Source organism: Buteo buteo, chromosome 24 (genome assembly GCF_964188355.1).
Source record: "Buteo buteo chromosome 24, bButBut1.hap1.1, whole genome shotgun sequence".
In the NCBI taxonomy this organism is placed as follows: domain Eukaryota; kingdom Metazoa; phylum Chordata; class Aves; order Accipitriformes; family Accipitridae; genus Buteo; species Buteo buteo.
Genome location: NC_134194.1, coordinates 21,495,779 through 21,523,376, shown reverse-complemented (window position 1 = coordinate 21,523,376; position 27,598 = coordinate 21,495,779). Strand labels below are relative to the sequence as shown.

The 27,598-nt window shown below is 50.4% G+C and overlaps 1 protein-coding gene across 1 annotated transcript; it reads left to right on the top strand.

Annotated features, from left to right (window-relative positions):
* The first annotated feature begins 608 nt into the window (after positions 1-608).
* Positions 609-24,318, top strand: LOC142044552 (protocadherin alpha-2-like). The gene is made up of 4 exons (XM_075057141.1): positions 609-638; positions 885-905; positions 6,567-9,250; positions 24,084-24,318. The coding sequence occupies exons 1-4, from the start codon at positions 609-611 to the stop codon at positions 24,316-24,318; spliced, it is 2,970 nt and encodes a 989-aa protein (XP_074913242.1).
* The last annotated feature ends 3,280 nt before the right edge of the window (positions 24,319-27,598 follow it).

The window sequence follows — 27,598 nt, the reverse complement described above, 5'->3', positions numbered from 1 at the left end:
CACCATGTCCCAAGCTCGTAATCGTTCCGCAGCGCCGTGCTCACCCTCGAGCGCCGACTGAAGCAACATCTCCCGAACCACTCCCCAATTTGGGGGACTAAAAACTTCTGTGGGAGAACTCATCCCTCCCCGGCGCAGCACCCATTGGATGCATTCGCCCGTGGGGCCCCTCCTAATCGTTCCTCGGGCACCCACCTCATTAGCCAACCCTTTCAACACCTTAATCACTTGCGCAAGTTCCATCGTCGCCATGGCAACCGATCACGTCGGGGTCACCACTATGTAGCATTCGCTACATATCAAGGTGCCACGCTTAGATCACTGGTCGGCCCGGACCAGGGAAAGAGACAGATAACACACACAGTGTGAGCGCCAACTTCCGGCTTTTATTGCGCAGTTAATTCCTTTTATACTAACAAGGGGAGGTGGGGTTACAGGTACATCACAAAGCTGCGACTAACCCTCTAACTTTCCATGACAACGCGAGATCTTCCGAACGCCGACCCCTACAGTGCCCTTATCCCAGTCTACAACTTCCTCAAGGGGGGCATTTGGAGGGGGAAGTGCTGATCTCATCTCTCTGGTGACCAGCAATCAGCCACGAGGAAATGGTTGGAAGCTGTGTCAGAGGAAGTTCGGTTTGATATTAGGAAAAGGTTCTTCACTGAGAGGATGGCCAGTCACTGGAACAGGCTCCCCAGGGAAGGGGTCAAGGCACCAAGCCTGTGAGAGGTCAAGGAGCAGACTGTACAATGGTTGCAAAATGTTGGCAGAACGGGAGTAATTATTTTCTGTCCAGCAACCCCCAAAATCTCTCATACTGTTAAGGGAAAAATATCCTTTAAAACCAATTCTTGTGTCCTGAAAATGTTTGTTTTCTGAAGAAGCACGTAGTGATGTTACAGGTAAGTTGCTCGTACAGAAAGAAGATATGTTTTGAGAGGCTGCTGTACTTTTATTCTTGTTTAGTCGTGGTGTCTTCATGTCGGATCGACCGAATGTTGCCTGGATGGTAATGTCTGTAGGTTTGGAGCAGCAAAGCACCACTGCCTGCTCTCACTGCTTTTCTGCTGCTTCCAGGCACAGCCCGAGTGTGTGGCAGCAAGCATGGATGGAGAAGGGATCTCAATCCCTTTCACGGAGTGGCTGTGTGGGGAGTCAAGGGGATGTTCTCAGTGAGAGTCCTGCGGTGTTACTGTTGTGGCTTTTGTTTGCCTATGTGACAGGTGGATCATGCTAATGAGTGAGAGGTATTCCGTGGGGGCTAATGCCCCTATGTTGTTCTGGTAGAACATGCCTGCCTGAAAGGGAATGCAAGAGTTTGCCATTCACGTGCAGGTGGAAAAGGAGGCTGGAAGAATAGCTCTTCATCGAGATACATGAAGAGTGCTTGGGAGCTGTGTTTGCCCTGTGTTTTTTCAGCATTCTTGAAGGATTGTTGTGCTGGCCTGTGATGGGTTTGATTTCCCTAAAGAAAGACTCCCCTGGATTGTTTGGACTCTTTGGAGCCTGCTGGCAGAGATGTCCAAGTCCATGGGGCTTGGGCTTATGTTTGAGAGGGTGGGGGATTCTTTTCTGATGTAGCAGTGATGATCTTTCTTTGCCATGTGATTGGCTTGCTCTGTTATTTGCTGTGTCCTTGACAGGACTGGGGGCTGACGAGTGTGGTCTTCTTCCAGAAGGGAGGGATGGGGAAGTGCAGGAGCAGTGTCTGTGTCTTGCATCGGCTGGAGGAAAGCAGGAAGGTTGTTATTCACCTGGAGGGTTGGAAGGTGGCAGGGAAGAGGAATGAGATCTCTTGCCAAAGGGCATGCCCGTGCTTCATGTCGAGTGTGGCGTAGACATGTAGAAAATCTTTTGGTAAAGGGGAAAAGGAATAGAAGAGATAAGGATGGAAGCAGAAGAGAAGGGGAAGCAAGGATAGGGCAGGGTGAGACAAAAATGAAAAGGAAGCGAAGGAAGGGAAGTAGGAAAGAAAAAAGATGAAAAGAAGAGATGAAAGAAAATGGATGAAAAAGTAATGAGAAAGGAAGCAGGAAATAGGAAGGAATGAAAGAGAGAGGAAGATGGAAGAAAAGGACTGTATGCAATGAAGAAAGATAGAAGGACAAGAAGTAAGGAAGAGGCGGTAGAGGATATTACCAGGATGCACTGATGCTATCTCTACATGTCGAATGGAGGTGAGGACCTTGGCATCCTTGGGACCAAGGGACGCTGTGCAAGGCTTGATGAGAAGTGGCGAGGAAGGGAAATGATAGCTCTTGCCAGAGGGCATGTCCGTGCTTCATGGGGAGGGTGAGGTAGTCATATGGAAAACATGTTGGTAAAAGAGACAAGGAAGAAGCAAAGAGGGAAGAAGAAGAAAAGGGGAGGGACGGACAGGGCAAAGAGGGGAAGGGAGAAAGAGAAAGCAGAGAAGGAAGGCACACACAACGGAGAGAAAGAAAATCAAACAAGAAGGAAGCAAGCAATGGAGAGAAAGATAAAGAAAACAAGAAAGGATAATTGAGATTGCTAGCATGCACGGACGCTATGACTTGTATACAGAAAGGTAGTGAGGGAGAGCAAGGAAGGAAAGAAGGATCGGTAGAGGAGATTACCAAAAGGCACCGACCTTACCTCTAGACGCTGAAGAGAGTTGGTCCCTAACAGCCTCCGCCTTGGTTAGAGTACCGCGCTCCGGCGCTGCTGGCCCGTAATTAGCGCTGCTGGCTCCGTCTTTGACGGTCTCTGCCGCGGTGCCGGAGGCGATTGGCAAGCCGCCAGCGTGGGTAGAGAAGAGCGAAGGATGGAAGGAGAAGGGAAAGGGGAGTAAAGACTTGGGCACGTCAGGGCGGGAACGAAAAGGAGAAGGAAGAGCAGAAAGAGGACATCGAATGTGGAAAGAGAAGAAAGCAGAAAGGAGTTGGAAAGAGAAGACAGAGGAAGAAGATGGAAGAGAAGAAAGAAGAAAGAGAAGAAAAGTGTCAGGAAAGGAAGGAAGAAGGCGATAAACACATAAGAAGAGATAACTGAAGGAGAAAAGAAGAAAGGACGAAGGCAAGAGCAAAGACGCGAGGAGGAAGGGAAAAAGAAAGGAAGAACTGTGCACTGTGTAGCATTTTCCAGGCTTTTGCAGAACATGAGTAATTTTTTTGTGTCCAGCTTCTGCAGGAATCTCTCGTAATCCTAATTTCAAATGTCCGTTAAAGCCATTGTTTCTGCTGTCCTGAAAACGTTTTTTATTTTGAAGAAGGAACCAGTGATTCTACCGCTAAGTTGCTCATACCTGAAGAGGATGAGTTTGCGAGGCAGATGTACTGTTGTTCCTGTTATGTCATGGTATCTTCATGTTGGATCAACCGTATGTTGCCAGGATTGTAATGCCTGTAGGTTTGGAGCAGCAAAGCACCACTGCCTGCTCTCGTAGCTTTCCTGCTGCTTCGAGGCACAGCTTCGAGGCAGCAAGCACATATGGAGGAGGGATCACAATCCATTTCATGGGGTGGATGTTTTGGGCATTGAGCGGATGTTGTCTGTAAAAATGCCATGGTGTTAAACTCGTGGCTTTTGTTTGGCTGTGTGATGGGTGGGTCATGCTATTCCGAGGGGACTAATGCCCCTGGGTACTGAGGTTCTTGCTGTGTTGTTCTTGCAGTGCATGCCTGCCTGAATGGGAAGCAAGAGCTTGCCATTCAGCGTGCAGGTAGAAAATGAGTCTGGAAGGATGGAGGTATATGGAGAGTGCTTGGGAGCTGTGGTTGCCCTGTGCTTTTTCAGCCCTCCTGGAGGGTTGTTGTGCTCGGCTGTGCTGGGTTTGAGTTCCCGAATGAGACTCACCTGTGTTGTCTGGACTCTGTGGAGCCTTTTTTTATGAGACATCCCTGTATCTGGGGCTTGTGTTTCAGAGAGTGGTGGATTGTGTTCTGATGAGTGTCGTGGTTTCAGCCCAGGCGGTAACAAAGCACCATGCAGCCGCTCACTCACTGCCCTCCCCCCAGGTATGGTGGGTTGAGGGAGAGAATATAAAGGCAGGCTCATGGGTCAGGAGAAGGACAGTGAGGGATCACTCACCCCTTACAGTCACGGGTAAAAGACAGGCTTAGTTTGGGGAAGAAACAAAATCAACTTAATTGACTACAAGTCAAATCAAAACGAGGATTATAGGAAGTAAAACGAAATCTTAGAACACCTTCCCCCCAGCCCTCCCTCCTTCCCGGCTCAACCCCACTCCCGTTTCTCTCTATCCCCTCCCTCTGGCGGCGCAGGGGAACAGGGGATGGGTGTTGGGGTCAGGTTGCCACACCTTGTCTCTGCCACTCCTTCCTGCTCACTCTTCCCCTGCTCCACCGTGGGGTCCCTCCCACGGGAGACAGTCCTTCACGAACTTCTCCAACGTGAGTTCCGCGGGCTGCAGTTCCTCACAAACTTCCCTGGCGTGGGTCCTTTCCGCGGGCCGATCTTCAGCCACGCACTGCTCCAGTGTGGGCTTTCGGATGGAGTGACGGCCATCTTCAGGGGCATGTGCTCCCCTGCTCACCTCCACGGGCTGCAGGGGGACAGCCTGCCGTCTCACCACGGGCTGCAGGGGCATCAACCTTGTCAGGCGCCCCTCCTCCCCCTCCTTCACTGACCTCGGTATCCACAGAGGTGTTCCTCTCACATTCCAATACCCCCACTCACTGCAGGTTCCCCTTCTTTAATACCTTCTCCCAGAGGTGCTACCACCGTCACTGACTGGGTCGGCCTTGGCCAGAGGAGGGTCTGGCTTGGAGCCAGGGGAGCTTCTAGCAGCTTCTCACAGGAGCCACCCCTCCCCCGCTAGCAAAACCCCCCATGCCACACAAACCCATAACAGATGAGGCAGAGGTGTTCTTTGCCATTTGATTGTGTCACTCTGTGATTTGCTGGATCCTTGAGATGGCTGGTATGCCGAAGGGTGTGTTCTTCTTCAGGAAGATGAGGGCAGGTGCAGATTCATAGACTGGAGGAAAACAGGAGGGTTGTTTACTGTATGGAAGGATGGAAGGTGATAGGGATGGTGAATGAGAGCTCTTGCCAAAGGGCACGTCTGTGCTTCATGGTGAGTGTGGTGTAGACATTTTTAAAACTTCTTGGTAACGGAAAAATGAAACAGAAGATACAAGGATGGAAGTAGAAAAGAATGGGAGGCAAGGATAGGGCAGGACAAAAAAAAAACTAAAAGGGAGATGAGACGGGAAGGAAGAGGAAAAGGACGAAGGACAGGAAGTAATCTATGCAAGTAAGAAGCAAGCAAGCAAGCAAGAAAACGAGAAAGAATGAAAGAAAGAAGAAACAAGAAAGAAGGAAGAGACGATAGTGGAGATTACCAGCATGCACCAACGTTGTATTGACAGGATGAGTGAGGTGGAAGTCCTCAGCACCCTGAGTACTCAGGGTGCTGTGTCAGGCTTGTTGAAAAGTGGTGAGGAAGAGGAAGGAGAGGCCTTGCCTGAAGGGGTGTCCATGCTTCATTGTGAGTGTGTTGTAGCCATTTAGAAATTATTTTGGTGAAGGAGAAAAAGAAAGGAAGATACAATGGCTCGGCTGTTTGTGTATAAACAGAAAGGATTAGGAGGCAAAGATGAGGCAGGGCAGGGGAAAAAGGGAAGAGCTAGGGATAGAGCTAAGGAAAGGCAGAAGGAAGAAGAATCAGGAGAAGAAAGGGTAACGGAAAAAAGGGAGAAAAGGAAAGAGAAAATGGCAGAAGGGAAGGAAGAAGACAAGGAAGGAATTGGTGGAAGTAAAAAGAAAGCAAAGAGGAAGAAAGGAAGGAAAGAAGAGACGATAGAGGAGATGACGAGCACGACGTCACCTGTAGACGCTGAAGAGAGTTGGTCCCTAACAGCCTCCGCCGTGGTTAGAGTACCGCGCTCCGGCGCTGCTGGCCCGTAATTAGCGCTGCTGGCTCCGTCTTTGACGGTCTCCGCCGCGGCGCCGGAGGCGGCTGGCGAGCTGCCAGCGGCGGTAAAGAAGAGCGAAGGATGGAAGGAGAAGGGAAAGGGGAGTAAAGACTTGGGCACGTCAGGGCAGGAACGAAAAGGAGAAGGAAGAGCAGAAAGAGGACCTCGAAGGTGGAAAGAGAAGAAAGCAGAAAGGAGTTGGAAAGAGAAGACGAAAGAGAAAGAATAAAAGAGAAGGAAAATGTCAGGAAAGGAAGGAAGAAGGCGATAAACACATAAGAAGAGATAACTGAAGGAGGAAAGAAGAAAGGACGAGGGCAAGAGCAAAGACGCGAGGAGGAGGGGAAAAAGGAAGGAAGGGGGCAAAGCAGGAGGAGCACGGAAGGAAGCGAGGCGAGAGGAGGCGGGCTGGCGATGGTGGGGAGCGTGCGAGGCGTCGGAGCAGCACACGGTGTCGCTGCAGGCTCAGGAACGGGGTCGGAGCGGGGAGGCGGCTCCGCCCCGGTGCGGCGGAGAGCCCGGCTGTGAGCGCGGGGGGCGGCGCGGGGCGGGCAGGAGAGCCGGTGCGTCCGGGCGGCGGCGGGGAGCCGTGCGGGGCCCGTGCGGGCGGCGGCGGCGATGGGCGTGTGCTGGGGGCCCGTGGTGCGGGTGCTGGTGCTGCAGGCGGCCTGGGCGCTGGGCGGCGGGCAGGTGCGCTACTCGGTGCCGGAGGAAGCCAAGGCCGGGACGGTGGTGGGCCGGCTGGCGCAGGACCTGGGCCTGGAGGCGGGCGAGCCGGAGGCGCGTCGGCTGCGTCTGGTGGCGCAGGGCCGGCGGGCGAGCGTGGAGGTGAGCGGGGCGAGCGGGGCGCTGGTGGTGAGCTCGCGGCTGGACCGGGAGGAGCTGTGCGGGAAGAGCGCGCCGTGCGCCCTGCGCCTGGAGGTGCTGGTGGAGCGGCCGCTGCGCGTCTTCCACGTGGAGCTGGAGGTGACCGACATCAACGACAACGCGCCGCTCTTCCCCGCCGCCCGGAAAAACCTCAGTTTACCGGAGAACTCCCCCCCAGGGTCTCGGTTCCCGCTGGAGGGCGCGTCGGATGCAGATGTCGGAGCCAACGCGCAGCTCTCCTATACCCTCAGCCCCAGCGAGTATTTTACGCTCGATGTTAAATCCTCTGACGAGAACAGGAAATCCCTGTTCCTGGTGCTCGCGAAATCTCTGGACCGCGAGACGATGCCTGAGCACCGTTTGGTGTTGTCGGCGAGTGACGGGGGCCGTCCGTCGCTGACGGGCACGACGGAGCTGGTGATCTCGGTGCTGGACGCCAACGACAACGCGCCCCAGTTCAACCAGTCGGTGTATAAAGTGCAGCTGCCGGAGAGCGCTGCAGAGGGGACGCTAGTTGTGCGGGTGAACGCCACGGATCCAGACGAAGGTCTCAATAATGAGTTCTCGTACAGCATGGTTAGTTCCCTTCCTGCTGTTGACAGAGATGTCTTCACCATTGATCCCAAGACGGGCGAGATCAGACTGACGGGCGCCCTGGACTTTGAAAACGTCCGTTTACACGAGATACAAATCGAGGCGAGAGACAAAGGCTCGCCCCCGCTGTCAGGTCACTGCAGCGTGGAGCTGGAGGTGCTGGACGTGAACGATAACGCGCCGGAGGTGTGGGTGACGTCGCTGTCGGTGCCGGTGCCGGAGGACGCGGCGGTGGGGACGGTGGTGGCGCTGCTGAGCGTGTCGGACCGGGACTCGGGGGCGAACGGTCGGGTGCGCTGCGCGGTGTGGCCGGCGGCGCCGTTCGGGCTGGTGGCGACGTTCGCGGGCTCGTACTCGCTGGTGCTGCGGGAGGCGCTGGACCGGGAGCGGGTGTCGGAGTACGAGGTGGAGGTGCGGGCGGAGGACGGCGGGGCGCCGGCGCTGCGCGCCAGCCGCGGGGTGCGGGTGCCGGTGTCGGACGTGAACGACAACGCGCCGGCGTTCGCGCAGGCCGTGTACACGGTGCTGGCGCGGGAGAACAACGCGGCGGGCGCGGAGCTGGCGCGGCTGTGGGCGCGGGACCCGGACGAGGCGGGCAACGGGCGCGTGAGCTACTCGGTGGCGGAGGGCGTCGGCGGGGGCGCGGTGGCGGGCGGGGGGTGGCGGGCGGCGTCGAGCTACGTGTCGGTGGACGCGGAGAGCGGGCGGCTGTGGGCGCTGCAGCCGTTGGACTACGAGGAGGTGCAGGTGCTGCAGTTCGAGGTGCGGGCGGTGGACGCGGGGGAGCCGCCGCTGTGCGGCAACGCCACGGTGCAGCTCTTCGTGGTGGACGAGAACGACAACGCGCCGGCGCTGCTCCCGCCTGCTCCTGCCGGGGGCGGGCCGGGTGGCGGGGCGGCGGGCTCGTCGGGGCCGGGCTCGAGCTCGGGCTCGGGGGCGCTGTGGGCGTGGGCGGCGTGGGGGGCGCCGGCGGGGCAGGTGGTGGCGAAGATCCGCGCGGTGGACGCGGACTCGGGCTACAACGCGTGGCTGCGCTACGAGCTGTGGGAGCCGCGGGGGAAGGGCCCGTTCCGCGTGGGGCTGTACAGCGGCGAGGTGAGCACGGCGCGGGCGCTGGAGGAGGCGGACGGCCCGCGGCAGAGGCTGGTGATCGTGGTGCGGGACCACGGGGAGCCGGCGCGCTCGGCCACGGCCACGCTGAGCGTGTCGCTGGTGGAGGGCGCCGAGGCGGCGCTGGCGGCCGCGGGCTCGGGCTCGTCCTCGTCGGGGGCGGGGCTGCGGCCGGCGGCGGGCGCGGAGGGCGGCGCGGCGGCGGCGGCGGCGGCGGCGACGAACGTGTGGCTGGTGGTGGCCATCTGCGCGGTGTCGAGCCTGTTCCTGCTGGCGGTGGTGCTGTACGGGGCGTCGCGGTGGGCGCCGCGGGCGGCCGTGCTGTCGGGGCCCGGGCCGGCGACGCTGGTGTGCGCCAGCGAAGTGGGGAGCTGGTCGTACTCGCAGCGCCAGAGCCGGAGCCTGTGCGTGGCGGAGGGCGCGGGCAAGAGCGACCTGATGGTTTTCAGCCCCAACTTCCCGCCGCCGCCCGGCCCCGCGGCGAAGGAGACGCAGCCGGAGGCGCCCGCTCTCGTGGACACGGTCAGTGCCCCCCCCTTTGTCGCCTCTCGCCCCTTCCCCCTTCTTGTGGCCCTTGTCGCCCGGGCCCTGGGCAGGCGCTGGTGGGAGCCGGGCTCCGCCGCCGGGGCCCGCGGGCGGTGGGGGCCTGGCGGGTGCTTCTTCAGGGTGTTCACGGGACCTTGGCGTCCTTGCCGGAGCCCCCGGGCTCTCGCTGTGGGGGGGGGGAAGCGAGCAAGCAAGCAAGCAAGGTGTTGCCGCACCCCGCAGCGGTGGCCGTCCGCAGCTGAGCTTTGCTGTTGTGGGTGTGGGCTGTTGTCCCGTGGAATGAAGTCCCTGCCGACTGCGATGTGAGGTGCCACGACATCAGCTTTGCGGACTCTCGGGCTTGCTGGTGTGCAGCATTTCCACCCGAGCTTGCTGAAGGCGTGCCAGGCATGCAGGCTGTGGTGGTGGCAGTCCCGCAGGCACTATGTACTGCTTCTTAGAGTTGCTTTTTGCTGACCATGCTGGTATGAACTGTGGTTTCTTGTCGCAAACTCTGTCCTCGTCCTGATTTGATTCCCTTCTGCGAGAGCTGTGATGGAAGGTGACAGTTGGGTGTTCAGGGTGTTCTCTCCCCGTGGTGTAATTTCTGCATTTTTATTCACCAACTGGAGGAATTATGAAAGTAGGGAAGGCAATACAGACTTTTCCCATGTTTTTTTTTCCAAGTGCGTTGTAATGCTAGTTGCTAGTGTAAGGTGTTCAGGGAGAGGAGCGTCACCCAACAAGGTAGGTGTTAGAGACAGGAGTTTCCTTTTCATTTTGTTTTTTTCCAGCATCCCCCAGTTTTTGGTCTCTTGTTCGTGGCCAAAGAAGTCACGTGACATACACTGGTCTGTTTTGATGTTCTTCTAATATTTGAAACAACAGCCTCATGGTTGCAGAAGCTCTGGAAACATCTTCTTGGGGAAAAAAACCCCAACAAACCCAAAATCACCAAAGAAGCAAAACCTAACAAGCAGAACAAACCCAGACAAAATAAACCCAACAAAACAAAACCCAAACCAGATTTTCCTATGTAGTCAATATCATGTGTTGCAGTGGGGTGCTCATCAACCGTTGGGTTGTTTTTTCAGAGCAAGAAATTGATGCTGTTGCCATTTAGAGCTGTCACAATGTCACCTGTAGAAATAGTCTTGCTCTCAGGTCTGCAACATTTCCCTGTGAGATAGCTGCAACATTGTCAACGCAGAAGTCACGGACACTGCACGCAATCAATATGATCAAAGCAGATGCCACTTCATTGCCCAAATAGCTTGGTGTATATAAGTATTTTAGTTCCTGCTCATGCGTAAGCCATCTGTTGATTGGTTAACATGTGCTGTCCACGTGCCTAAAACAATAATTTGATAGGATAAGGCCTTCTGATCACGCGAATGGTTCCCTCCGCCTGTATCTTGTCTTGTGTCCTTCTTTCAGTCACATAGGTCCAACTTTGTTCAGCTTTTTGTGCTTATTTCATCAAACTTTGTAGCAACAGTTAGCCTTGTTCTACTTTTCGTGCTCGCTTCATCAAACTTGTAGCAACAGTTAATCTTTGCTATGTCCTTGAGGCCTGCTGCGTGCAGAGGCCTCTGGCTCATGGAATAATCAGTTCCATTGTGCCTGGATTGTTCACTATATGTCCTTTGTTTTTCAAATATCCCACAAAACATTGCCAGACATGACGGGTCATCAGCAGAGAGTTTGCCGACGCTGTGTACGTGATACCTCTGTGTGTTTTCTACGGTGATCTCATTGATGGGAAGCATAAGCAAAAGATGGATTGAGCCGGGAAAGGAAACTGTGGCATGTCGTGGAGGTGATTGTGGCCCTGGCATTGAGCAGGGCCTGGGCATTTCCTGATGTGAAGGGTGATTCTGAGCAGTGGGAAGACTTGTCTGTGGGAACCGGAAATCCTTGGGAATTCCATGGCCTATGCCGTAAGAAGACAAGAATGGGAGATGTGTGCTTTTCTTGAGAATGCATGTTGGAGAGTGGGGAGTGGAGGCTGCCTAGAGGAAAGCATGAGGCAGGATGGGCAGAGAGTGTTTTTGCCCAGGATTCTTTTCCAGGCTGCAAGAATCTGGAGCTGGAGGCCTTCTGGTTCTTGAGATAGTTACATGGTATTGAAACGCACACAGTGTTGTACGACTATCTGCCAGCAAAGATAGTCCCTTGTGCTGCTGCCTGATTGCTGTAGGCAATGTGTTTGTAAGAGGGGGTGACATGCAGACTGCTGAATACTGTCTGATGAACCTTTTTGCTCCTGTTTTGGGAAAGACGTTGTGGGAGGGTAATGTTTCAACCTGCTGTCCTTGTGTAGTGGTGGGTATCTGTAGCAGCTTCCACAGCTGTTGATGTTGCCATGATTGTAGAATCACAGAATGGTTTGGGTTGGCGGGCACCTTAAAGATGATCTAGTTTCAAACCCCTTGCAATGAGCAGGGACATTTTCCAGTATATCAGGTTGCTCAAAGCCCCATCCAACCTGGCCTTGGACACTTCCAGGCAAGGGGCATCCACAGCTCCTCTGGGCACCTGTTCCAGTGTCTCACCACCCTCCCAGCAGGTAATTTCTTCCTAGTATCTAATCTAAAACTACCCTCTTTCAGTGTAAAACCATTACGCTTCATCTTATCACTACACTCCCTTGTAGAAAGTCCCTCCCTATCTTTGGTGTATGCCCCCTTTAAGTAGTGGAAGGACGCTATAAGGTCTCTGTGGAGCCTTCTCTTCTCCAGGCTAAACAACCCCAAGTCTCTCAACCTGTCATAGGGCAGGTGCTGCAGCCCCCTGATCATCTTTGTGGGCCTCGTCTGGACCCGCTCGAGCAGGACCATGTCTTTCTTATGCTGTGTGCCCCAGAGCTGAACAGAGTACTCCAGGAGGGGCATCACAAGAGCAGAGTTGAGGGAGAGAATCAGCTTCCTCAACCTGTGAGCCACACTTCTTTTGAATGCCGCCGTGGACATGATTGGCTTTCTAGGCTGTGAGCACACGTTGCTGGCTCATATTCACATTTTCATCCACCCGTACCCCCAAGTCCGTGTCCACAGGGCTGCTCTCAATCCACTCATTGCCAGGGCTGTATCCATGTTTGGAATTGCCCCGACCCAGGTGCAGGACCTTGTGCTTGGCCTTGTTGAGCTTCATGAGGTTTGCATGGGCCCAGCTCTCAAGGCTGTCATGGTCCCTCTGGATGGCATCCCTTCCCTCTGGAGTACGAACCACAGCACTCAGCTTGGTGTCATCTGCAAACTTGCTGAGGATTCACTCAATCCCACTGTCCATGGCCCCGACAAAGATGTTAAGTAATACTGTTCTGAATACAGACCCCTGAAGGACAGCAGTCATTGCTGATCTCCACCCAGACATTGAGGCGCTAAGCGCAACTGTTTGAGTGTGACCATCCATCCAATTCCTTATCCACCAAATGGTCCACACGTCAATGGTCCTGCAGGGCACAGAAGGGAGACTGGCTGGCCTGTAGTTGCCCAGGTCTTCCTTTTTTCCCCTTTTGCAAAATGGGGGTTATGTTTCCCCTTTTGCAGTCACTGGGAACTTCACCAGTCTGTCATGACTTTTCGAATATGAGGGATAGTGGCTTGGCAACTTCACCTGCCAGTTTCCTCAGGACCCTCAGATGTATCTCATGAGGTTCCATGGACTTGCGCACATTCACAGTCTCCAACCTCATCTTCTTCTGCGGTGGGCAGTACTTCATTCTCCCAGCTGAGGTTTGCTGTTGTGGGTGTGAATTGTTCTTCCGTAGAATAAAATCACTGCCGATTGCGTTAGAGGTGCCACACCACCAGCTTTGCAGATGCTCTTGCTTGCTGGCGTGTAGCATTTCCACTCAAGATTGATGAAGAACGGCGAGACATGCAGGCTGTGGTGGTGGAAGCCCCCCAGGCACTGTTTTCTGCCATTTCCGTTGCCGACTGCTGACTGTGCTTGGATTAGATGTGCTTTCTTGTCACAAACTCTGTCGTCCTCCTCTTTGATTGTCGTGTGGAAGAGATGTGATGGAAGGTGACAGTTGAGACTTCAGGGATTTCTCTTCCCATGGTGTAATTTCTCCATTTTGGTTGGCTGACCAGAGTCATTATGAAAGTAGGGAAGGCAATGCGGGCTTTTCCTATGTTTTTTTCCAACTGTGTTGTAAGTCTAGTTCATAAGATAAATTTTTCAGGGAGAGAGGTGTGACCGAATAAGGCAGGTGTTAGAAATGGGAATTTTCTTTTGCTGCTCCCCCTTTCCCCCCATCAAATTGAAAGAATTTGATGTTCCTTCAATATTTGGATCAGCAGCGACAACCTTAAAGAATCCACGTAAGCCTTCTCTTCAACCCCCAAACGCCAACCATCCCCAAATTGTCCGACACATTAGATCTCATCCATGGCAGTGATGTGCTCGTCAGCATTTGGGTTGCTCTCTCACAGCATGAAATCAATGCCCACTACCATTAGAGCTGTCCCAATATCATGGGTTTAGGAAAGGCGTGTCCTGCTTGACTAACCTGATCTCCTTCTTTGACAAGATGACCCGCTTAGTGGATGAAAGAAAACCTGTGGATGTTGTTTGCCTGGATTTAGTAAAGTCTTTGACACTGTTTCCCACAGGGTTCTCCTGGAGAAACTGGCTGCTCATGGCTTGGGCGGGTGTACTGTTTGCCGGGTAAACAACTGGCTGGCTGGCCAGGCCCAAAGAGTTGTAGTGAAGAGAGGTAAATCCAGATGGCGGCCGGTCACAAGCGGTGTTCCCCAGGGTTCATTCTTGGGGCAGTTCTGTTTAATATCTTTATCAGTGATCTGGATGAGGGAGTCGAGCGCACCCTCAGTACGTTTGCAGACGACACCAAGCTGTGCGGGAGTGTTGATCTGCTTGAGGGTAGAGACTGTGCAGAGGGGTCTGGAGAGGCTGGATCGATGGGCCGAGGCCAACTGGATGAGCTTCAAGAAGGCTAAGTGCCAGGTCCTGCATGTGGGTCATAACAACCCAGTGCAAGGCTACAGGCTTGGGGAAGAGTGACTGGAAAGCTGCCTGGAGGAAAAGGGCCTGGGGGTGTTGGTCAACAGCCAGCTGAATATGAGCCGGCAGCGTGCCCGGATGGCCGAGGCATCCAATAGCCTCCTGGCTTGTATCAGAAATCATGTGGTCAGCAGGAGTAGGGAAGTGATCATCCCTTTGTACATGGCATTGGTGAGACCGCACCTCGAATACTGTGTTTGGTTTTGGGCCCCTCACCCCAAGAAAGACACTGAGGTGCTGGAGCGTGTCCAAAGAAGAGCACTGAAGCTGATGAAGGCTCTAGAGAACAGGATGTACAAGGAGCAGCTGAGGGAACCGGGGTTGTTTGGTGTGGAGAAAAGGAGGCTGAGGGGAGACCTCTACAACTGCCTGAAAGGAGATTGTAACTAGGTGGTTGCTGGTCTGTTTTCCCAAGTAGCAAGTGATAGGATGAGAGGAAATGGCCTCAAGTTGTGCCAGGGGAGGTTTAAATTGAATATTAGGAAAAAATTCTCCCCTCAAAGGGTTGTCAAGCATTGGGACAGGCTGGCCAGGGAAGTACTTGAGTCACCATCCCTGGGGATATTTAGAAGACGTAGTGCTTAGGGACATGGTTTAGTGGTGGACTTGGCAGTGTTAGGTTAATGGTTGGACTTGATGGTCTGAAGGATCTTCTCCAACATCAATGACTCTATGATCACCTCTGGAAATAGTATTGCTCCGAGATGTGTAAGGTTTCCATGTGAGGTTGCTGAAGCACTGCAAACCATGAGGAGTAAGCTGCGGAGAGTCTGCTGGACACGGTGTATGCGATAGCATCTGTATGTTTTTCTGTGGTGCTCTCCTTGACAGAAGGGTCCACAAAATCTGGACTGAAAGGAAAGTGTGGCATGTTCATGGAGGTGAATGTGGCAGTGGCATTGAGTAGGGCCTGGGCATCTGCTGATGTGAAGGGTGACCTTGAGCAGCAGGAGAACTTATTACCTTTGCTGACTGCAGATCGTGCTGGTATCGGTTGTGGTTTCCTGTTGTAAACTCTGTCCTCACCCTGTTTGATTCTGTTCCGCAAGAGATGTGATGCAAGGTGACAATCGCCAGTCTACCCTATAGCGTAGTTTCTCCATTTTTATTTGCCCAACAGGTTTATTATAAAAGTAGGGAAGGCTGTATGGACTTTTCCAAGTGTTCTTTTTCCAAGTGTATTTTAACTGTAGTGAGTCGCATAAAATGTTGAGGCAGAAGCGTGTGGCCCAAGGCAGATATCTCCTTTTTCTTGTCCTGCCCTCCATGCTGGGTTTTGGACTTGAGTTCCTGGCCCGAGAGGAGGCGTGACTGTACACTGGCCTGTTTTGATGTTCCTTCAATATTTGCATCACCAGCCATACCATTACAAAACCGATGGAGAAACCTCTTTTCAGAAAAAGAACCAAATGAAAACAACCCCAACAAGCTAAACAGCTCACCCCCAAAACTCAAGAGAAAGTTTTTGTATACAGAAGATATCATTGGTGACACTGATGTGTTTGTCAGCATTTGGGTTCCTCTTGCACAGCATGCAATTTATCCCCATTGCCATTAGAGCTGTTCCGATATCATCCCTATAACTATTATTGCTCCCAGTTGTGTAACGTTTCTGTCCAAGGTTGCTGAAGCCACAGGAGAGTGTGGCATGTCGCGGAGGTGAATGTGGCAGTTGTACTGAGTAGGGCCTGGCCATTTCTGGATGTGAAGTTTGACCTTGAGCAGTGGGAAGACTTGTCAGAGGGAAGTGGAAATCCTCGGGAAGACCGTGGGCCGTGTCGTAACAAGACAAGAATGGGAGATGATGTGCTTGTCTTGAGAACACATGTTGCGGAGTGGGGAGTGGAGGCTGCCTAGAGGAAAGCATGAGGCAGGATGGGCAGAGAGTGTTGCTGCCCAGGATCCTTTCCAGGCTCCAAGGGTCTGGAGTATGAGGCCTTCTGGATCTTGGGACAGTGAAACTGAAATGCCTGCAATGTGTTTTGAGTTTATGAATGTCTCCCACCAGGGTCAGTAGGTTCCCCTGCAGCCTGCCTGATGTAGGCAATGTGTTGTTAAGAGGGGGTGACATGCAGACGGGTGAATGCTGTCTGATGAACTTTTTTGCTCCTGTGTTTTGGGAGGGTAGTGCTTCACCCTGCTGTCCTTGTGCAGAGGTGGGCATCTATAGCAGCTTCCACAGCCGTTGATGTTGCCATGATGGTTCCTTGATCCTCCTTGGGGAGGATTTGTAAGGGGATGTAAGGAGGTGGGTGTAATCTTTCTGTGCTTGACTCCCTGTACCTGTTCACTTGCACAGTTGGCCTTGGTAGAGATGGTGTGTCCTGTTATGCTTAAGTCATTCAGAGATGTGCACTTACACGCCAAAGCCTGCCCAGCTGTGGTTTTCTCTGGTACAAATTCTCCCATGTGGTCGACATTGTGATTGCACTTCTGCTTCAGTATTTGGTGTGGTTGTTTGAAGAAAAAAAATAAATTTGTTGGGACAGGAGTCAGAGCTGTCAATCTCTAATCAAAGAGTCTTTACATTCTAATGCACAGCAGTGTTGTTTCCTGTCGGAGTGGGGGTCGGTACCGGAGTAACGATGAAATCTCAACATGAGTATAGTCGTTCTCCTTTATTAAAGGTTTTTACAGGGTTTATATAGAAAAAGGTGATAACACGCGCTAACTACAGTGTTATTATTGGCTAAGCTTCTATGTCCACGCGCCTTGATCATTACTCTAATTGGTACAATACCCCGTTTCACGCGACACTATCTTATCCTCTATTGGCTGTGAAAACTTCTTCATGAGGTGTCCAGCAGTTACTGATCTCATCCTTCAGCATCCAGGTGTTGTTAATCAGGCTCTTCTTATCTTCCTTTTTCCCAGCGTACAAGGACACAGCATCCTTGTCCGTTTCAGCACTTTGTAAACTTATGCTTCGCTCCCAAATACCTGCTGGATTGCTCATATGCCTTTGCCCAGCCAAGAAATCCTCAACAATTCCCCCTTTTTTTTTTGAGCAATGCAGGCTTGCTTAATAACTTGGGATGTCATTTTTTCTCAACAAGCTGAACAAAATAAAATTATTACAATAGCTAAAATTACAATAACTACAACAATGGCCATAACTCTTTAAGTTAACTTGTTACCCCCAATGACCCGAACCAGGAGGATTATGAGGAAGATGAACCATTCATACATTCTTGTGTCTTCTTGTTCCGCAAACTCAGCTTAGCAATCGGTAGGTGCCAGTCTTTTCGTGGGCGTCCCCACAGAGGCAACGATGGCCTCACTGTACACCAGCCGATGCTCTTTGGAAAAATCCCGGTATTTATACATTTGCAGAGGCATGGGTTTTGGCACACGTGGGCAGCGGGTGCCAAAAGTCTGCCTCTGTTGCAATCTATGACGCATGCACTTATTTCTTTATATCTTACTTTTCAAAGTGAGTCTAAGGTCACTTCCTTCGGGCCTAACTCTTGTTCAACGCCTGGCTTGCTCAGTGGTATGAAATCGTGTCCGTTCTCGCTCAACCATGTTTCCACAATCCCCCTTTCTTGTTTTTGAGCAATCCAGGCTTGGTCTATTATTTTCATCATGGCCTTTTTAACACAGCTAAGTGCCACACACACAAAAATACCCAAAATTACAAAAATAATTAAAATACATAAGCCTTCAGTAAACAACCCTAACAGCCAAGTTGGCAAGTTCCCAAAAATGTTAGTCAGCCATCCGTCAAGAAGGCCATGGTCCTGACGAATCCGATTGGCATGCGTCTTTAACCATTGCAACTGTTTATGTATGGATTCACTGTGGTCAGACAGGTTCATACAACACATACCTTCAAAATCGTCACAACCATGTCCTTGAGCCAATAATAAAAAATCTATTGCTGCTCTATTTTGTAAAATTGCATGGCGTAGGCTCTTTTGATCATCTAAGAGTGCTTCCAACACTTCCATGGTAACATTGGCTTGCTTTTCTGCCCAGCAAGCTAGTTTTCCTAGTTCATTTAGCGCTCTTCCTGCAGCTGCACCTGGAACAAACAATGATAAAAACACCCGTTCTGTGGGGCTAAGTAGAGTGACCTGATCATTACAGTCAGGAGCAAGACCTGTGACGCTTCGCTTCTGACGACCAGATATATTAATTCTGTTTAAACTTTTCCACCAATTTTGGTTTGGAGCCAGCAATGTTAACTTGCCCAGATAACACGGTCCGCCAAATACATTTTTTGGAATTCCCTGCCATGCTCTGTCGCCGCATATTAAAAAGACATCAGGTGGCAGGGCCTTGGGGGTACCATTGTTCCAGATGGGTAGACCACCTCTAGCTTCTCCCCCAAGGGCTCCTAGTTCCTGTGGCCGTGAGGTGTCATTTGTACCACAAAAGCTGCCTATGTCCATATAGTCGTAATAGGTGGCAGCTGGGGTGATATTCGTCCATCCTGACCAATTATAAGATCGATAATAGTTCAAACCAGTGAAGCCAGGTCCTCCAAAAATTACACAGGTTTGGGTCCAATTCTGTGAAGTGTTACCAATGCGCATTGAGCCTAACAAGTCCAATTCTTGGGGGTCCCACGGTAACGTGCGGTTCAAGTTATTCAAAAGCATAGCAGAACAATGACTAACACTTATTGTGGCACTACAGTTTGTTGTGCTATAAGCGGCGAATTTTTCTGCTTGAAAGCCAGGCACTCCTATTAAACAGGTTCGAAAAGGCTTGGTTGCAGAAGCAAGAGACAGACAAAAAGCGGATTGACCTGTCATGTTCGCCCAGGTAACCCACATGTTTTGTTTGGGTTCAATGTGATGGAGGGTCATTGTCACTGGAACCATCATGCCGATAATCAAAATCCTGGTCATTAAAATAACTTCTTGCCCTTTTTTAATTTTCACGCAAATTGCTTCCGGCATTTTTCTTTCATTTGAGTCCAATCTGGTTTGGGAACGGCCCATATAGTGGCACTAAGTTTATAAATAGACACTTCTTCTGCCCTTTTTAAACACCAAATTTGCCCAGTCTCCACAACTATGCAAATAACGACTACTCCCCAATGGTTCGTGCCCTGTGAGAAACAGAACTTTAGCTACATTAACTTCTTTTTGCAAACAGTTGTCACACCAGCGTCTAGCAAGCGACGCCCGATGCCAACATTCCCTTTTACAAGTATAACAAATACACAAGACCCAGGGTTCACAGGTTGTACAGGAGGTACAAGCTAATAGGCGTTTCCTTGTACCCGCTCATAGAGTCCTTCTCTACTTATGGTACTACTTCTCTGTTGTCTTGGTTCTTTTCAAGAGATTCTTCACTTTGCTGCTCAGACAGCTGGCCTTGGTGATCCAATGCAGGCTTCACTGCTCGGCTGGGCACCCACACTGGACCGCGATCTGTGGAAACACACATATAACCTCGACCATTAAAGATTACAGGAACAGGTCCCTCCCAGACTTCGGTGGCCGGGTCTCGGTATATCACTTTAAAATGAGGCAGGGTTGTTGCATTATTAAACTTCAGGTTTTGATGATGTACAACCACTGGCGGTTCCTCTCGATCACCCATCAGACACAAATAATTCAATGTGAAAAGTGTCCGATATAATCTCTGTTGCGCATCGGTCTCTGCTCCCTTTTGTTTGTTCAAATAGTCCTTTAATACTTGATGAGTACGTTCAATAAGCCCTTGCCCTGTTGGTGAATGTGGAATTCCTGTGGTGTGTTTAACACCCCACTTCAACAAAAATGTCCTTAATTTTTGACTAATATACGCAGGCCCATTATCTGTTTTGATTTGCTCAGGTACTCCCAATACAGCAAAACAAGCAAGCAAATGTTTACAAACATAATGTGCCTTCTCACCAGGCAAGGCAGTAGCCCATATCATTTTTGAAAAGGTATCAATGGTGACGTGTACATACTGTAAACGCCCAAATTCTGGGACATGTGTGACATCCATTTGCCATAATTCTAATGCCTTTAACCCTTTTGGGTTTACTCCTTGTCCTATTCCTGGACCATGATTCCCACATTTAGGACAAGCTTGGATAATAGAGCGGGCTTCATTTTCTGTCAATTCAAATTGCCTTTTTAAGCCTTTAGCATTTTGGTGAAAGTTTTCATGACTCTGTCTGGCTTGTTGGAATTTGTCTATAGGAGGCGCATGACACACTGGACTGACCAGGCTATTGGCAAGCTGATTACCTTGCCCTAGTCCAAGATTCCACTGGTGACTACGCATGTGAATGATACAGCAGGCCGCTGTTCGTTGAGCCAGTGTAGATTGTAACTGGATAAACAATCTTCCTAGCCTAGGGTTAGTTGTTTCCCTAAGCAGAGCATCTTCTAGTCGTGGTACCACGCCAGCTACATATAAAGAATCAGTTACTACGTTTAAAGGATCATTCAACCAGTTGGTTAAAGTCCAGACCACTGCAGTTAGTTCTAACATTTGAAGTGAATCGTGGATCTGCCCTTGCAATATATGTTGGCACCATCGACCCTTCTCTTGCCAGACACAAGCTGCTCGGTGCAAACGTTTTCCTGCATCTGTATATACTGTAATCCCTTCAGCTAATGGCTCCTTTTGAACCTTAGTTTTCTCTAGCCATTGATTACGTTTCAAGATTTGCCATAACTTTCCTTTCGGTTGCTGTGAATGCACCTTCCCACCATAGCCTAACAAGGCCTCCTGTATGGGAGATGCATTCCGTAGCCACCATTCCAAATCCACAGCGTTGACCGGTATACTGATATCATCTGGTTCCTGTCCCGTCATTTCAATAATTCTTGTTCTGCCTTTCCGTATTAGTTCACCTACTGCTTCTGGCCATGTTTGAATGCTAGATTTTGGTTGTACGCATAAAAATACCCATTCTAACACATGAAATAAATTGTCACTAGACTCATCAGGGGTATTAGTGCATTTGTCATTGGCACGGATAGACGAACTGCAGAATGGTAGTTCCTTCTTCTTGCTTTGCCACTGGCAAATGATGGCATATGGTGATTCACTGGCATTACATATTAGTAGAGATAGAGGGAGGGCCAAAATGCGTCTGGCTGACCAAGCTGCTTGTAACTTCTGTACAATGTGTTGTAATGCCGCTTGTTGTATCACAGACAAGCTGATGACGGTGCTAGGATGTTGTCCTCGTAAAAGTTCTGTCAAGGGTGCAATTTCAGTGTTCGAAATACCAACACAATTGCGCACCCATTGGATGTCTCCAAGCAGTGTTTGTACGTCAGTTAATGTATGCAACTGGGTCGTTAACTCTAATTTCTGCGGTCGGATTTTCGCATCAGATATGGACCACCCAAGATATTTCCAGGGGGCGGTTTGCTGTATTTTTTCTGGAGCGACTACAAGTCCCTTGCTCGATAAAATGGTAGTTAGTTGCTTCAAAGAGTTCCCTGTAAAAGGTTCTTGTTGACAACAAAGAATATCGTCCATATAATGGTAGATTATTGTGTTAGGCCATTGTGCTCTGAGTGGCTGTAACGCCCAGGCTACATATAGTTGACACAACGTTGGTGAATTTTTCATGCCTTGTGGTAGAACTACCCACTCGTAGCGGTCTGCAGGTGCTGCCTTGTTTATAGCTGGTACAGAAAAGGCAAATCGCTGAGTGTCTTGAGGATGCAAAGGAATGGTAAAGAAACAGTCCTTTGAATCTACAATAAGTATGTGCCATCCTTCTGGCAACACGGCGGGGGAGGGCATGCCTGGCTGTAGGGCTCCCATAGATTGCATTTGGTCATTTATTCTGCGTAAATCATGCAAGAGGCGCCATTTTCCATTCTTTTTTGGAATTACAAAAATAGGAGTATTCCATGGACTAACAGAGGGTTTGATATGACCAATTGCAAGCTGTTCAGCTACTAATTGTTTCGTTATTTGCAGTCGCTCTTCTGTCATGGGCCACTGGTCAACCCACACGGGCTCATTAGTAAACCAAGTCAATGGTGGGTTGGGCGACTGCTCTCCAGTGGCCATGACTAAAAATGGTTCGTAGTCAGTACGGCTCCAATTTGACTTAGAACATCTCGGCCAATTAAGACTTCTAGTGTTCCCGGTAATTGTAATACATATACTTTAAGACTTACTTCTTGTCCCTCAGGGAATTGTAGGCACACAGGATGTTTACTCACATAGGGTGTAGACTGTCCTCCGACGCCTGCGATTGGTGACGTGGGCAATTCTACAGGCCAGCACACCGGCCAGATAGATTTGTTGATAATTGTGACATCAGCTCCGGTGTCTAACATGGCGACAATTTGCTTAGACGAGTTGTTTTGGGACAGAACTATATTCATGGTGGGTCGATGATCCATCCTGGTAGTAAAACACACTGCAGGTCCAGTGGAGCCAAAGCCTTGATCTCCACGATAACTCTTTGATTCCGGCGAATGACAAAGCGGGTTGTTCAATGCCACTATTTGGGCTATTCTGCTTCCCTTCGGAACAAACAGAGGGGGGCAGATAGTATAAGCCATAATATAGATACATCCTGTATAATCAGCATCGATAACTCCAGGGATGACAAGCAGTCCTTTAATACCTGCAGAGGAACGCCCTAGCAAAAGTCCTCCTACTACACTGTCTTGGCTAATTAAAGGCCCCATTGCATTACTGGGAATTTTATGAACTTCAGTACTGGTGAGAGTGGTGTCTACTGCGGTTTCCATGTCGACTCCCAGGCTACCTCTGGTTGCGGCTTGGTGCTGTTGTAAAAAACCTTTGTTTCGCTTAGAGGAGTCATTTGTTTCCGCACGCGGCCTCTCTCCGCGCTCGGTTTCCAGTTTCCCTCACAGGTTTTTGTTAAATGGGAGTTCTTCTGACATTTTTCACACCACACCGCATTACGACAATTACGCCTGGCATGTCCAGTTTCTCCACAACGAAAACAAATTCCACGGAAAGGTTGATTCAAGCGCTGAGGGCGCTTTTGTTGATTTTGTTGAACGACAGCTGCAAAAGGTCGGATAGCTTCTCTGACTGCACCCTGCACTGCTGCTGCAACTGTCTCATTTTGTTTTTGCGCACTAGCTCTTTCTACTCTCAATAACATTTCTTCTACCCCGGCACCTTTTGGCAGACTAACTAGGATTTGTTTTGTAGTTTTGTTAGCATTGTCAAAAGCCAATGTTCTAAACATTTGCTGTTTATTTTCGTCACCTAAGTCCGGATGATTCATCACTGCATCCCACAGTCTGTTGATAAAATTGCTATATTTTCCGGTGGCTCCTTGTATCACAGTCCCAAATGAAGGAAGAGAAGATCCGGGTAAACTAAGAAAGGCGTCTAGAGCAAGTTGTGCTGATCGTTGTAGCAAATTAGCAGGAAATGTTAATTGTACTTCCAAATTTGCATAACGTCCCTCTCCTGTAAGCATTTCTGCTGTCACTCCATAGAGTGGATCTCCTTGTTCTTGTCGTCGAGCTGCCTCATTTACTGCTCGTTGGGTCCACGAAGATCCCCATAACAAGAATTGTGTAGGGGTTAACAACAGCCTCATTAGGCTTCGACAGTCATGTGGACACATTAAATCAGCAGAAAAAATCCAACTGATGATCTGTCGAGTAGCTTCAGATTTTACTCCATATTGTGAGATGGTATTTCGGGCTTGTTGTAAAATTTTCCAGTCGTGTGGTTCCCACTTTGCAGTGCCATTTTCTTGCACTACCGGGAAGGCTAGTGGTGGGGCACCTCCCAGGTTGGCGGCTGCACCCCACTGTCCTTCTAGGATAGCGTCTCTTATGATGCCGCTCCATCGTGTAAGCCTTACTGGTGCCGGTGGGCCTACAGGACAAGGTGGGGGGTTGGCTTCTTCTTGTCGTGAAAAGGGTTTTGTTGTTGACGATCCTTGTTTTAGACGCAGATCTAAATTATCGAGACGCTGTAAGATTGTTTGTAGTAGTTTATCTGTATTTTCTTGGAAAGGTTTTTCACGGCCGCCGTTAGGTGGAGTCACTGGAGCGGATGAATCAGAGGAGGGCGGCAAAGGCGGGTATCGAGGTGGAGCCGAAGGCGGGGGCCGACATCCTTCTCCTCCCAACTCAGGAGGCGGACGGAGCGGCGCCGGCCACTCCTCCTGAGGAGTTCCCTTGGGCACTACTTCCGCATGCGGCTCACATCTCTGTTTCGGTCTAGTGGCAGCAACTTCCGGTTTTTCAATGCGCTGCGGCGGGTCCGATGGCTCTTCCGCCTTTTGTGGGACCGGGACAGAGTCGGCACTTGCACGAATCTCGGCAACCGTCTTACATGTAGTCCCGGTCATCCCTTTTACCGCGGGTAACCCAAAAATTCGCGCAAAAGCCCGGGGTTAGGATCATTGTCTTTAGATTTCTCTGGGGCTGGCTCAGGAGCTAACATTTGGGCCGCGGCGCAGGCTACTTCCCGTTCTGCTTTCATGGCTTTCAGAGTCTCTAATACTGTTCGCCACAACTCGCGGACAGCTTTTATTTCCTTTTCGTCTTTCTCATCTCCAGTTATAGTTTTCTGCCACATTATCTCCCCGAATTTGCGCCATTCCGTAACAGAGAACAGCATGTACGTGTCTTTAAAGCGATCCCATCGCTGTCCTAATTTAATCAACTTGTTAAGTTGTTTTACCGTTGTCTCGATCCCTCTCTTAGAGAGGATACTTGCGAGCAACATTGCCGCAGCTTCCACTTCCATTGCTGCGGTTTATCCTGCTACAGCTTCTATTTCCCTTGCTGTGCTTTACCTTCTGGGAGGCGAGGGGCCAACTCGCGCCGTTGTCTGCTCTGACTATGCACCCAAGCAGCACTTCTCCCAGCCGATTAGTCCCCCAGTCCCCTTCTCTCGCTGCTTACCGCAGCCTCGGAGAATTGACTCAGGCGCAACCATCCTCTGCTACCAGATGTCGGAGTGGGGGTCGGTACCGGAGTAACGATGAAATCTCAACATGAGTATAGTCGTTCTCCTTTATTAAAGGTTTTTACAGGGTTTATATAGAAAAAGGTGATAACACGCGCTAACTACAGTGTTATTATTGGCTAAGCTTCTATGTCCACGCGCCTTGATCATTACTCTAATTGGTACAATACCCCGTTTCACGCGACACTATCTTATCCTCTATTGGCTGTGAAAACTTCTTCATGAGGGGTCCAGCAGTTACTGATCTCATCCTTCAGCATCCAGGTGTTGTTAATCAGGCTCTTCTTATCTTCCTTTTTCCCAGCGTACAAGGACACAGCGTCCTTGTCTGTTTCAGCACTTTGTAAACTTATGCTTCGCCCCCAAATACCTGCTGGATTGCTCATATGCCTTTGCCCAGCCAAGAAATCCTCAACAGTTTCCCTCTGAGATTGCTTGAAAAGCCAGAAAACATTCAGGGTGAAGTTCAGGCAGCTGGGAAGAGTGTGCCAGACACTGTGCGGCTTTGCAGCCCTCTGTATGTTTTCTGTGCCATTTGTGAGGGAAAGTGAGGATGTGCAAAGGCCTGGGTCATGTTGAGAATGGGGCTTAGAGGTGGGGCTTGTTGTTGGGCTGGAGCAGTCCCCGGGTGCTGTGGCTTTAATCCTGTGAGTGGCTGAAGTGTGGCCTGGGCATGCGTCATAGGGAGTGTGACCTTGAGTGGGGAAAAGTCTTGCATGAGGGAAATGGAGATGCTGGTTAGAACGTGGTCTGTGTCATTGGGGAAGAAGTGGAGAATGTCCACTTAGCTGGAGATGCCATTGCCTCGGGTGTGGGATAGAGGATGCCATTAGAAAACCTCAGGAAGAGGCTCCACAGACAGTGCTACTTGCCTGGGATCCTTTCGGGGCCTCCAGAATTTCTGCATAGCCTTGTGCCCGTTGTTGTCCTCTTGTGTTTCAATACAGTGCAAGGGGTTCCTTTGGTTTTCTTCCTTCCTCTTACCAAAACCTCCCATTGTTTTGTTTTCTCTTCTCTCGCATTGGCAATGTGTTGGTAACAGCGGATGAGATGCAGGAGGCGGAATTGTGGCAGCTGTCAGGTTGCAGACATTTGGGCGGTTTGTCATCAGTGCAGGGGATGGCTTTTCCACTCTCTTGAGCTGAGCTTGACATTGACAGAATGTCCTTGGCTTTCAGGTCTCCCTCCTACTCTCCTTGTGATAGAAGTGCATAAGGTTTTGCAGAAGATGAGTAATTTTTTTGTGTCCAGCTTCCCCAAGAATCTCTCATAATGTTAATTGCAAATGTCCCTTAAAGCCATTGTTTCTGCTTTTCTGAAAACGTTTTTTAATTTGAAGAAGCAACCAGTGATTCTACAGTTAAGTTGTTCATACCTGAAGAGGATGAGTTTGCGAGGCAGATGTACTGTTGTTCCTGTTATGTCATGGTATCTTCGTGTTGGATCAACCAAATGTTGCCAGGATTGTAATGCCTGTAGGTTTGGAGCAGCAAAGCACCGCTGCCTGCTCTCGTAGCTTTCCTGCTGCTTCGAGGCACAGCTTCGAGGCAGCAAGCACATATGGAGGAGGGATCACAATCCATTTCATGGGGTGGATGTTTTGGGCATTGAGCGGATGTTGTCTGTAAAAATGCCATGGTGTTAAACTCGTGGCTTTTGTTTGGCTGTGTGATGGGTGGGTCATGCTATTCCGAGGGGACTAATGCCCCTGGGTACTGAGGTTCTTGCTGTGTTGTTCTTGCAGTGCATGCCTGCCTGAATGGGAAGCAAGAGCTTGCCATTCAGCGTGCATGTAGAAAATGAGTCTGGAAGGATGGAGGTATATGGAGAGTGCTTGGGAGCTGTGGTTGCCCTGTGCTTTTTCAGCCCTCCTGGAGGGTTGTTGTGCTCGGCTGTGCTGGTGTTTGAGTTCCCGAATGAGAGACTTGTCTGTGTTGATTGGACTCTGTGGAGCCTTTTTTTTAATGAGGCATCCCTGTACCCGGGGCTTGTGTTTCAGAGAGTGGTGGATTGTGTTCTGATGAGGCAGAGATGTTCTTTGCCATTTGATTGCCTCACTCTGTGATTTGCTGGGTCCTTGAGATGGCTGGTATGCCAAAGGGTGTGTTCTTCTTCAGGAAGATAAGGGCAGGTGCAGATTCATAGACTGGAGGAAAACAGGACGGTTGTTTACTATATGGAAGGATAGAAGGTGATAGGGATGGTGAATGAGAGCTCTTGCCAAAGGGCACATCTGTGCTTCATGGTGAGTGTGGTGTAGACATTTTTAAAACTTCTTGGTAACGGAAAAACGAAATAGAAGATGCAAGGATGGAAGTAGAAAAGAATGGGAGGCAAGGATAGGGCAGGACAAAAAAAAAAACTAAAAGGGAGATGAGACGGGAAGGAAGAGGAAAAGGAAGAAGGACAGGAAGTAATCTATGCAAGTAAGAAGCAAGCAAGCAAGCAAGAAAACGAGAAAGAATGAAAGAAAGAAGAAACAAGAAAGAAGGAAGAGATGATAGTGGAGATTACCAGCATGCACCAACGTTGTATTGACAGGATGAATGAGGTGGAAGTCCTCAGCACCCTGAGTACTCAGGGTGCTGTGTCAGGCTTGGTGAAAAGTGGTGAGGAAGAGGAAGGAGAGGCCTTGCCTGAAGGGGTGTCCATGCTTCATTGTGAGTGTGTTGTAG

Coding starts and splice junctions, on each gene's coding strand:
- LOC142044552 (XM_075057141.1), top strand. CDS start 609: ATGGTTGGAAGCTGTGTCAGAGGAAGTTCG. Junction 639..884: donor GCTGTGTCAGAGGAAGTTCG/GTTTGATATTAG, acceptor TGTTTTCTGAAG/AAGCACGTAGTGATGTTACA. Junction 906..6,566: donor AGCACGTAGTGATGTTACAG/GTAAGTTGCTCG, acceptor CTGGTGCTGCAG/GCGGCCTGGGCGCTGGGCGG.